General features: G+C 40.8%; 1 protein-coding gene across 1 annotated transcript in view; it reads left to right on the top strand.

Annotated features, from left to right (window-relative positions):
* Positions 1-10,375, top strand: part of IGSF5 (immunoglobulin superfamily member 5) — a 39,493-nt gene extending 29,118 nt beyond the window's left edge. The window contains exons 6-8 of the mRNA XM_021717760.1: positions 1,376-1,476; positions 2,763-2,836; positions 10,280-10,375. Of these exons, the coding sequence (XP_021573435.1) occupies positions 1,376-1,476; positions 2,763-2,836; positions 10,280-10,375 (271 nt within the window). The remainder of the gene's footprint in view (positions 1-1,375; positions 1,477-2,762; positions 2,837-10,279) is intronic.
* The last annotated feature ends 2,032 nt before the right edge of the window (positions 10,376-12,407 follow it).

Genomic DNA, 12,407 nt, shown 5'->3' with positions numbered 1-12,407 from the left:
AATTACAGGCATGCGCTACCACGCCCGGCTGATTTTTTGATTTATTGTAGAGATGAGGTCTCACTGCCCAGGCGGGTCTCGAACCCGTGGGCTCAGGCAATCCACTCACCTCAGCCTCCCAAAGGTGCGGGATTACAGGCTGAGCCACCGAGCCCGGCTTCGTATGTCTTTGGTGAACGTAAGTCCTTGTTTCTGTTTGATTCTACGGGACATGAATATATCTACAGATTGTGCATCAGTATATTTAACCAACCACGCATCAAAAATGTTTGAAAAAGTAAAAACCAATACAATGATAAGAACAATACAGTTTAAGAAACAACACACTATAGCTATTTGCATAGCATTTACATTGTAGTGGCTTTATAAGTAATCTAGAGATAATTTGAAGTCTACAGGAGGATGTGTGTAGGTTACAAATACAATGCCATTTTATATCAAGGACTTGAGAATCTCCAGATTTTGGTGTCTGTGGGGGTCGTGGAACCAATCCCCCATTAATATCAAGGGAGACTGTATCTAGTCCTGAAAGTTGTGTCAGAGGGTAGGCACATGATCAGTGTTAGTTTTCCAAAGTATGTGTAACAATTCACACTCCACCAGCAGTGCATGAGAGCTCTCACCCACAAGAAGTTTTACAAGTGGCATGGTATTTCATCTTAGGGATGCATTGCCATTTATTTTACTAGTTCCCTATTGTTGGGCACCTGGGTTGTTTGCAGCTTTTGCTGTTATAAATAGCTCATTTACAAACATTCTTTCAAGAAAATCTTTGCACATGTCCTTGACTATTTCCCTAGAATAAATCTTCAAGACCGAGCATGCATATTTTTAATTACTTGGATGTTCATTGTGAAATTTCCTTCCCCAGGAGGCTGTACCAATTTTTGCTTTGTTTCAAAGATTGGTGCACATTTTCTATCAAGGGTTGCATAATAAATGTCTTTTGTTTTGCTGGTCATGTGGTCTCTGTTACAATGACTCAGCTCTGCTGCTGTAACATGAAAGCAGACATAGACAATATATAAGCAGAGAGGTGTGGCTGTGTTCCAATGAACCTTATTCATAAATACAGGAGGCGGGCCACATTTGGTCATGGGTCATAGTTTGCTGACTCCTGCTTTATTTGGTCAATGGTTTCTGAGAGTTGAGTAGCAACTGGGGAGTGGAGTCCATGGACCTATCACGATAAAGTTCCATCCTTCCTCCTAATGGAAAAGTGTGAACAGAAAGGCCATCTCTGTGTGCTACCCAGAAGCCAGGGACAGAGCTGTAGGCTTCCTGTTGTAAGTTCAATGTATAAGAGTGCTCTGGGTGTCACATTGTGAACCTAGAGTCAACTAACGTGTGACTTCTAAAAATGGTCTGATTCTAGGAAATCTGCGCATGTGAAGACAAACAAAGAAACCTCTGAGACAAAGTCAAAAAGTGGAAATGAAAACTATGGGTTCAGTTTAGAGAAACCAAGGACCTCAGGTGAGTAGACAAGACAGGTGGGGCAGTAGAAAGACCTTGAAAAGAGTGTTGGAAGAAGGAGTGGCCAGCTAGACACCAGTTGCATGGGAAGTATAATTTAGCAATTGGTTTTGATTATTTTTGGGGTAACTTTTAGAAGAAGGAGAAATTCTAGAACTAGGAATATTTTAGGAGACGGTTAGCAGCAAAAATTTACCTATTTGTCTACAGTTTAAAATAAAATCAGGTGGAAACCTGAATGTTTTAAAAAATAATTTTCTGCTCCCTGCCCCATGCTTTCTTTTCCTTTTATTTTTTTAGTAAAAGTCTTCTACATTACCTTAAAATGTATGGAGAAGCATTTTAATACATTAGGGGAAACTTCCTCCAAACTTCAACAGGATTCAAAGCAAAACAGAAACTCAGCAAGAATTCTGTTCCCTTTCAACTTAACAGGGAATTGGGGAATGTGGGAAGACTAGACTCATTTTGGGAAAGTTGATATTACTTGCAGTAATATCTCATTTTCTTATCATGAGAATCATAATGGGGTGGGGGGACATCTCTGAAGGCAATGCAGCAGTGGTTGGATTTCGAACACTGTGGAGAAGGGAAGGCTGTACACATTATCCCTCAGTAGTCTGGAAGGGAGACCTGGTCTTACCAAGTGACCTGGTAAGACAAATTTCATGGAGAAATTTTAGCCAATCAATCCTTGAGGAGCCTGAAAACTTATTTCACTAAAGTGGGACTCTATGCTTGGTAGTCCCATCCTTTTGATTTTTACTTCTCATGCGTATTCTGAATTATATGCTACAGATTTTAAAAAATTCCACAAAGTATGGACTTCTTCTATTGATTATATGACCACACGTTCTTACGAAATTTCCTTGTGAGTGAATATTTCTTCACTAGTATTTTGAGCAGTTAATCAAGTATCTTGACCCAAATCTTGGCCCAAACCAAATCTCTCTGCCTCCCTTCCCCACACTGGCCTGGTATTTATTTTCTTTGATTGGCTATTGAAGTGATGAATTCATCTTGTCTCTTGATGAGACTAATGTGTCAAGAAATATACTCATTTTGAGTTAGTTTTCCATATTTTTATTTCACTAAAATAAAGAAGTATGTAATTGCAAGAGAATTTTTAAAAAAGTCGATTATAGTTAAGAATTATTCTATGCCAGGTTACTGCATAAAAGCAAATGTGTTTCTTTATAAATCAGAGCTTATAGAATTTGAGACTATTAGAATACATAGCTTGATTTTTGTCACTTATGACTCTAAAAATCATTCTTGTGTTGCAGAGATTGCTTCTCTCCCTCCCACGTCCTCTGAATTCAGCATTTGGGAACAAAACAGCAGTCTCCATCCCTATCAGGTGATCTAGACCATTTTTTCCCTTTTGGGGACATGTTTGGCCATTTAAAACTTGTGCTAGGTAATTATAATGTGGTACACCTTGTATATTGATGATGAAGAACAGTTCCCTTCTCCTCCATATCAACTGGTCAGCTTGGAGGGGTGGGGCTGAGACAAGAAGAATCTCTTGCCCCCTGCAGCAGAGGCTCCAAGCCAAGGCTGCTGCTGTGTAACAGTCTGTGTGCATGTTTTGGGCTTGATTTGGGCTTGATGTGGCTTGATTTCAGACATATTCCATCTGAGTCAGCATAATAGAGAGCAGCATATAGAATTTGCCATTTGTTCTCTTCGAACCAAGTTCTCAGTCCACTCTGAACTCCAGTCCACTCTGCTTTCCTGGTTACCCAAAGCCCATGTGGTGCTCATCTAAACTTGGACCCTCGGGGACTTTGGCTCATGGCAGGATGCTGGGGCCACCAGGTTTGAAGATCAGAACAGAGAAAATGTGGTTTTCTCTGCATGCAAGATCTGTGCCAGTGAGCTTAAGAGCTGGAAAGATCCTGTCAGGATTAGAATGTCAGGAGAGAGAGGAGGAGATTTTTAAAAATTCCACAAATCATGAACTTCTTCCACTGATTATCTGACCACAGCTTCTTTCAAAGTTTCCTGTAAGTGAACATTTATTCATTAGTATTTTGAGCAATTAATCAAGTACCTTGACCAAAATCTTAGTCCAAATCAAACCTCTCTGCCTCTTTTCCCTCCACTGACCTGGTATTTATTTGGGACATGGGCAGAACCACTAGGAGGCTGGAGTTGCCATGAACTGAGATGGGGAATGACGTGGGTGAAGTGGGTTTTTGGGGGAAAGATCAGATGTGTAATTTGGAACTTGTAGATTTTGAGGGCTCTGTTGACATTCACATGGATACATTGCGTGTGCAGTTGGATGAACCAGTCTGGAGTCCCAGCCCGAGCTATAGATATTGTTGCATATTAAGCAATGTTTTGATGGACACTGTACTTTCACAGAACAGTTAACTTAAAGAAAATAGTCAATCGAGAACTCTGAGGACATAGTATGTTAGTTTTCTGATAAGGGTCAGCATTGGTTATCATAAACAAATGAATTAGAGTATGCACAGAAAGTAAGTTTTTTCATATCCAAAATCATACTAGGTAAAAAAATATATAACCAGCATGCTTTTATGACCTGTACAAATGCAATTTCAAACAAGAAGTATTTAGATGCAATTCTGTGATCATGTGCCCAATAAGTATGGGTGTGCTTCCCTTTTAACTTGCAGACTGAGTTTCTGACAGCACACTGGACCAGACAGTCTTGGGTCTGTTCTGCTAGGGGTTGCTTTACCTGATTTTGGGCTTGTTCTGCAAAGAGTTGCTTTACTGAGGTGGTGGTGTCCAGTTGGTGCCTGTGTAGTCCCTGAAATTTCTTTCTGACATAGGTATTGATGTGGGTTTCTAGACAGCTATGTGCCATAATACTCCTTCCTGCAATTGGGATTCAGCTCACTATATACATTTTGCTAATGATGTGTGTTTTCTGGCCTTTAGGGAAGAAGGAGAGCTCTGACTGATGATCAGTCATGTATCAGGAGAACCTACATGATATTATTAGTGAAGGCACAGGTAGCTGGGTGGGAAGACATATGAAGGGGCTGGGGCACAAAAGAAGACAGGCCTAATGACAAATAGTTGGTTCCCAATATAAGTCCTAGCTACTTTTCTCAGGCTGGGTGTCAGGAAAATGGAGAGGTGAATTTTTTTTTTCATCAGGGCTGCTGTCTTTGGCACATATATCTTTTGATGCATTTAATTTGGAGCTGAGAAGGATGATTCTGGAAATACAACAGGTTTCCTTTAGAAGAAACAGTCTCTGACTAAGAGGTGATAGGTGAAAGGGAGTAACCATTTGTCTGTGAAGGATGTTGCCTGTGAAATGGCTCATGACTGGGCCTAGGTGGGGAATGCAGACTGATGAAAGGGCATGGCTGGTTGAGGGGCTCTTTTTCATCCAGCACTAAGCACCAACACCCCAAGAGCACATGTAAGTAAGCTGTTATTTCCATAGCTTTTGGAAAGGAAAGGCTACGGAAATAACAGTTCCATAGCCTCTGTGGTTATCTTTTCCTATTAAGTGTGTTTCTAGCAGACAAGCCAAAGAGTTCGGGTCTGGGATGGTAAGGAGAGGGCAGGATGAGAGGAACTTACCTAGAATAGGGTCATGTCCCATAATCTCCTTCGAAAAACACATCTAGTATAAATGAGGAGAAAGGAGAACTCAAGATGTGTTTGGATACCGGAGTGGAGAATGACGTTTCCGAGTTCTAATGACATTTTGGATGCTTCTTGAAGCTTGCAGTGTTGTTTCAAAATGCACAGGAAGAGAAATTTAAGAGGTTTCTGCTACTGAGACATGTAACCAGCTAAATAATCTATTGGTGGAAAAATAACAGTTGCCATGAAGGTGTTGGGCCCCTGGGACTGGTAACATACACTCATGCTTCTTGAAGTGTTTGTGAGTCTCCTAGGGGAGCCATACACCTCAGCAGATGGCGTCAAGACCCTTCAGAAACAAATCAGAACTCCAGCAAAATGAATTCAGAAACTGATGAGGGGTTATTAAATGACTGGAACTCTCTTCACAGTAGGGGAGCTTTAAGATTGAGCTTTAAAGAGTTCAATCTTTGATAAGGACCCAAGAGGGACTTTGCAGGCATGGACCCAGGCACTGTCTCCAGGTGTCCCATATGGAGAACTTGGATGCAAGATGTGTTTTCTGTGAAGCACTTAGAGATGAGACTGACTCTCTGCAAGACAGTCCAGAGAGGACAGGGTTGGGCTTAGGGACACAGCAGTTCCCTTCCATGTCCTTGGTCTAAAGAGGACATAGTCCTTTACATGGGTAACTGGTCATGTGAGGGCTGCCAGAGTAGAAGTCAGCCAAGGTGACCCTTGGCGCAGAGGCTCCTTTTCTAAGAGATTCCCTAGGCCAGATCAGGTCCTGTAGCCCTGCCTGGTCTGTGTCCCCAGGTTCTTGCTGTGCAGGTTGATGAAGATTTTCCTCAGAACCCTTTGATCCAAGGTGTAAGGACAATGCAATCTGTGCCTTCCTTTCTCAAACCCTCTTCTCTCCAGTCCATAGTAACCTTGTTCCCAAAAGGACCCAGGAGTGACAGCTGAGAGTTTTTCAGAGCCCCGTCCCGTTTGTCCTTTCATCCTCTCTTGCATGCCCCAGTGTGATTCCAATTTGTCACAGAGAGCTCCCATGCTGCTGCTGGGTGTATCTGCGCACACATGCTTCTCGACCAGAGCTGGGGCCCAGCAGAATTCCTGCCTGAGAAGCTGGTTCATTAGAGTTGAGAGTTGTTGACTACAGATTGCAGTATTTTGCAGAGAACACACATCAGGCTTGGGCCCTGATGCTCTTCCCAATCTTGGTTGCTGTGGAGCTAGTTAGGTCAGATAAATGGCCTTTCGATGGAGACACAGCATGTACTACAGCAATCCAGGCTCCTGCTTTGTATGAACAGATCTTAGAGCATGGTGGTCTTGGTTTTGCAAACAGCACAGCAGGGTTGAGCACATGACTTTGCCCTCTGTTCATGTAGCTATTCTCTTCTGCTGAACCTGGTGATCTCAGCATTTTCAGAAGGTCTCAACTAATGGATGGCCATGGACCACATACAGGCTAGCACCCTGTACCTAGGTGCTCAGCAAACAGTTATTCATTAAAATGAAAAATGTCTTCCATACCCAGCATTATGTTGTCACAACCCAGGTGCTATACAGAGCTCACAGGTGCATATAGACGCGGTTCCTGTGCTGTTGATTGCAACCCAGTTGTGACAAAAAATATTTTTATACCATCACAGATGAATATACAACCTAAAAATAGTATTATGTTTTGAGTTGTTAAGAAAAACAAAGTGATTTTATATCAAATTGCTGTTTCACTTCTATATGTTCTGGGGCACTTTAGTTTTCTTCATGGGTTCATTATTTAAATTTTTCCCAAGGAAGGGGAAGTCTAAAGTGCCAGGATTTGCCCACAGGAGTCATTGATGAGGCCCTTAGGATGCCCAGATTTGTGGTTCTCACCTCCAGGTATCTGGACTCTGAGGGGCTGGAGAGGTATCTGAGCACCTCTGCTTTTTGGGACAACTTGATGTGGTTCTGACATGTGGCTTGGTGTAAGGGTATTGATAATCTTACAGCAAGATGGGAATGGGATTTCTGGGAGGGAAGAGTGGCAGGTCTCCAAACAACAACTTGTATCTTTTGTAACTTCACCTTGCCCAGTGGGCACTCAACAATTTCAGTTTGCACAACTTCCCAAGACATTCTTAATGACCTGCTCATAACTACCATCATACCTGACCCCTCTCAGGAAATGATGGTGTCCGTGCCCTTGCTACTTCTGGTTGGAATCATGAGGCCTCCTTCAAGCAGAGGAGAGTCTAGACACTGAGCCTGAGAGTCAGAGATGACCCCCAGCTTAGGACAGCATCCAATATCACAAGCAGCGGGTGGCGTTTCTGGGTTACTCATACCCCCACCTTCCATGCCACAGCCTCCAGTTCCTCCTCTCTGAGTTCTACATACTTGTGTCTACATCTCGAGGCTGCAGTGAACCTTGGCATGCCACAACATTATCATGAATAACCTGGCACAATTCTAATTACAGCCAACAGTTACCCAAACAGGAAACCAGAATTTTAACATTTCAGGAAGACGTAGAAAACCCTGTTTGCTGTGGAACCAGTGTCCCATAACTATTGGCCTTTTTTTTGAAAATTATTTTTATTTTTTTAAAGACAGGGTCTCACTATGTTGCTCAGACTGGTCTTGAACTCCTGGCCTCAGGTGATCCTCCTATTTTGGCCTCCCAAAGTGCTGGGATTGTAGGCATGAGGCACTGCACCTGGCCAACTATTGTCCCTTCACTGTCTCTTCTGTTAAGATCCAGAATGCCCAGGGTCCATGTTGCTATGGAGAGGAGTAAAATGGTGAAACCCTGTTTTCAAACCTTTAGTTATCTCCTGATACTTTCAGTGCTGGCAGTCCTCAGACAACTTCAGAAGGGTAGGGTCTTGTCCTTGGGGGCAGTGTCATAGGGGACAGGCTGCAGGCTGGAATTTTGCCCCACAGAAGGCCAAGCATTGTGACCAGGAGTGACAGAGACAATAGCTGACACGGATCAGGTCCAGGGTTGATGTTGCTCATAGATGACAGGAAGAGGTAGATGATTCTAGAACACATGGTCTCCCAGGCTGTCTGGAACTCCTCTCTCCTTCATCCCTGTCTCATTCCTCCTCCCCTGCCAGGTTCTTCCCTGAACATTGGACTTTCTGCTTGAGAAATGGGGCAGTCCTGGTTCCTGCCACCACCTGGCAGAAATATGTATCCTGATTCCTGGATCCTGGTTTTCCCAAAGAATTCTTGCTGAACATGGAGGTGCACTTGCACCTATTTATAGCAGGGTACCCTGTTGGCTTAGCAGTAGTTCCCAATATAGCACCACACCAGAGCCACGTTGGGTACTTGTTAAAATGCACCCTCTTGGGCCTTTTCCAAAACTACTGGATTAGAATCTCTGGGGGATAGGGTCAAATAATTGGTATTTTTGTTGTATTCCCCTCATTATCTGCCTTGGGAACAATAGTTCTGTGGCCTAGTGTAAAAACACAACAGACATGTGTAGCATTGTTTCCAAGGGGGCATATAGTCTGATTTCTAGTAGTTTTCTTATAACTGTGTGTTTGAAATTACTGTTACCTCACATCTCCTCCTCACTGACCTTGCTGCAAAGCACAGAGAAGGGTTTGAGATGCTTATGGTATGGCTGTGATCAAGCCAAGTGGAAGGTCCCCATGCTAAACATTCTACCATCCACATAGCTGGGGCATAATATTTTAAATTGCCCATATTTTATATGAGTCATAAAGCATAACACACTCAATTTAACTGAAATAAATGAGATTTCAGGCTGTGGAGATCCCCAGATCGTGCAGCAAAGTGTAGGAAGCATCAGAAAGAAAAGAGAGATTGATTTTTAAAATTGACATATACAGGAACATGACACTTTTCTTCTCTGATTATTTCCATGGTGACTGATCTACAGTTAAGATGTGTAGTACTGACATTATTTTCTAGATGAGAGTTTCTGTTGGTAAAATAGAATTAACTCAGGTGTAACTGCAGTTGAAAAGCATTAGGACAAAACTAAAACATAAAATAGAAATTCTTACTAAAAATTACAGTCAATTCATGAGAAAGCCTAGCTCTTTTTATTTGTGTAGGAATCCATGGGGTTTGCAAATATTCTGCATCTTGATGAATATTGAGAACAAATAAACATTCTTTTCTCTCCTCTTCTCATGCCTTAACTCACTGTCAGTCCATTTTTCTGGTTGTTTTGGGAAATTCTGTCTGTCAGTTTTGGAGGGTGGGCATATGAACAATTTGAAACCCAGATCAACCCTTCACCACATGTCACTCACCCTATTGAGATAAACAGAAATAAACTCTTCATAAATTCTGAAAACAGCAAGACATTTGTGTAACCCAACAATAAAAACAAAAGCAAACATCAGTAAAAATCTCAAGCATATTCTCAGCAGAAGACACAATTCTCTTAGCGCATTGCTGAAATTGTTCCACCTGCCGTCCGGTTTTCCTTGTGTTATTGGGAGTCAACACATTAAAACCATGAGCCAGAGTGATTCTATCCGCAAGACTTACTAACATTCCATTGCAATGTGAATAATTTATCATGCCTAGTTACATTATTTAAAATGTTAAATGCAGCTACTGTGCCCTGGAATCTGAGCTGGCATTCTCAGGATTGGCAGGAAAAACACATTGCACACATTTTAATAGGGCAATGTGATTAGACAAGCATTGGCCGCTTTGGAGGATTAAATGGTTTGTTTGGGATTACATTTCTGAATGAGAACAGCAAAGACTACACTCCTTCCTGATGGAAGCCAATGTCAGACAATGCCAAAAAAGACAGATGGGTGATCGATTTGAAGTCAACTCTTCAATTTTGCCCCTCTCTTCTAGAAGAAAAGTATGCTATTTAGAGAAATTTAGAAATATTTTATATTTTCATTAAAAAAATCTAGCTGGTAAAGCAAGAACTTTCATAGGAAAATTGGAAACAATACAAAATAGTGAGTCATTGTGGTAATTTGCCTTTATAAAAACAAATACTGGATTTCTGGAATTGGATTACTCTTTAAGCCCTGAACTTGGAAAGCTTCTAAAGTGTGTGTTATTGGAAATAATGAAGTTAAAGGAAGGTCATGTTTTAACAGTTTTGTTACTCTCTGTACCTTAATTTTATCTTAAGAGATGAGTGATGTTTCCCTCTCAAGTGTGTGCATTTTACAATGATCTCAATCCATTAAACTGACCTTTTTCCCTTTGTTACCAGGAAGCTAATCAATGTCTGCCCAGGCCAGCAAGTCGTCCACAGGTCTCTTTTAATTTGGCCAGTTCTAAGAAGGTCAGAAGTATTACTTTAGTATAGTAAAGACTTTCCCTCAGCTCCTTTTCGAACTTGGCTGATGATTTACAACACAGCGATGTCATCATTTCTCTCCATTCTGAGACAGGGCTGCAGCTTTGCCAACGTTACCCGAAAAGGCGATGTCAGAGTTGTTGGAACTGATATTTTATAGTGAAAGAAGAAATCGATTTTCCCAGATTTCAAAGTGGAATTTGACTTTTAAAATGTTTCAAGGTTTTAGTGAATTCCAGAAAGTTACTAAGTAAAAGCTGCAAATTCTTCACGATAACGTTTCTCAACACTCCCACTTGCTAATCCCAATAGATAGTAAATAAGTCTGTTCTACCATGACTTTTAAGATGTTTTTACTATATTAAATCATATTAAGATGATATTTATGTATATTTAATATATAGGGGCATTTGCATGTTATCAGTGAAATAAGAAGATAAAAATTAAAGTCAATCAGAAATCTAAAACTGACTGTCAAACTGGAACTCAATAGGTTAAAAATAAGATTCAATTCTAACACTGATGCACATGTTCCTAAAAATCTCATGATTGAATATTTACATGCAGACTTTCATTTTTATCTGCTTCCTTATCAAGCTTGTTCTCATCTCCTCAGATGAATTAGATGTGGATTAAGCTTTGTTGGGGATGTACCTCACATACTGCAAACACTGTGAAAAAATTGGAAATGGGCAATGTGTCCTTTAATAAATAAAAAGAAAACACCAAAAAATGTGTTATTTCTTTACTGTTCAGGTGGGAGTTTAAAGAATCATGGTGCTTAGGAATTATGCCTTTTATAAGAAGAAAAACAGGAGATGTCTGTAAAAAAAATCCTATCTTTATGTTTATCTTTGCTTCTGCAATATTTTCCCCATTTAAACTTAACATGAATGTTGTTATAAAAAATAAAATTGCCGTATTTTCCAAATATTTTTCTTTTTGCATGCAGATATACTTGGTAAATTTCACTGCCTACCTCACTCCTTGTATTTAGCCTAGAGACAGTATTATGATTTGACTAAGTTCTGAACTGGTTGGTACAGATTTCTATGCTGGCTGGTGAGTAGCAACTGCCCTGAAACTCAGGCTAAAGTAGAATTTGACTTTTAAAATATGTCAAGATTTTAGTGAATTCCTAAGAGTTACCAAGTCAAATACGTAAATTTATCATGATGTTGTTTCTTATCAACACTCCTGTTTGCTAATCCAATAAATTATAGTCAAGTCTTACACTACCTTGGTTTGGAAAATACTTTTGTCATCTGACCAGAGGTGTGGCTTATGCCTGTAATCCCAGAGGTTTGGGAGGTGAAGGTGGGAGGACTGCTTGAACCCAGGAGTTTGAGACCAACGTAGGCAACATAGCGAGACCTTGTCTCTATAAACAATTAAAAAAAAAAAAGCCAGTCGTGGTGATGTATGACTGCAGTCCTAGCTACTCAGGAAGCTGAGGTGGAAGGATTGCCTGAGCCTAGGAGGTAAAGGCTGCAAAGAGCCGTGATCTGTGATCATGCCATTGCACTCCAACCCGGATGACAGAGTGAAACTCCAACTCAATACTAAAAAAAAAAACAAAAAACATTCTTGTTAACTTAATCACATTCGGTCCCTACCCTGGATCTTCCTATGAACCAGCAACACTCAAGAGGTATGGTGCCTATGTTTTGTTTGGCTGATGCTTATGCAGTATCCATTCTGATTGGTTGATGCCAATACAATACAATCTATTCGGACTGGGTGGTGTTAATATTTGGTTGTCAAATATTTTGAATATCACCACTGCTTAGAGAATCCTGAAAAAAAAACACCATCTCGTCTAGGACCATATCCCTAATGTGAGAAAATTGGCTACTGATTTTCTTGCAAGTAGAACTGAAATGCAAAAATCTCAAAAACCCAGAAATATTGGTGTATCACTTTCCTGAATCCTTTCTATTAAAAAAATTGTCAGTTCAACTGCTGAAAAATGACAATTATTATTCTAATTTCTTTATTCTCTGCCAATGTGACCCTGTCTTTCTACCACTGTGTTTGAATA

This window comes from Carlito syrichta, unplaced genomic scaffold (genome assembly GCF_000164805.1).
Source record: "Carlito syrichta isolate Samal-C Ts95f unplaced genomic scaffold, Tarsius_syrichta-2.0.1 Scaffold310954, whole genome shotgun sequence".
Taxonomy (NCBI): domain Eukaryota; kingdom Metazoa; phylum Chordata; class Mammalia; order Primates; family Tarsiidae; genus Carlito; species Carlito syrichta.
The sequence above is the reverse complement of the archived record's forward strand: the minus strand, read 5'-3'. Positions and strand labels throughout refer to the sequence as shown.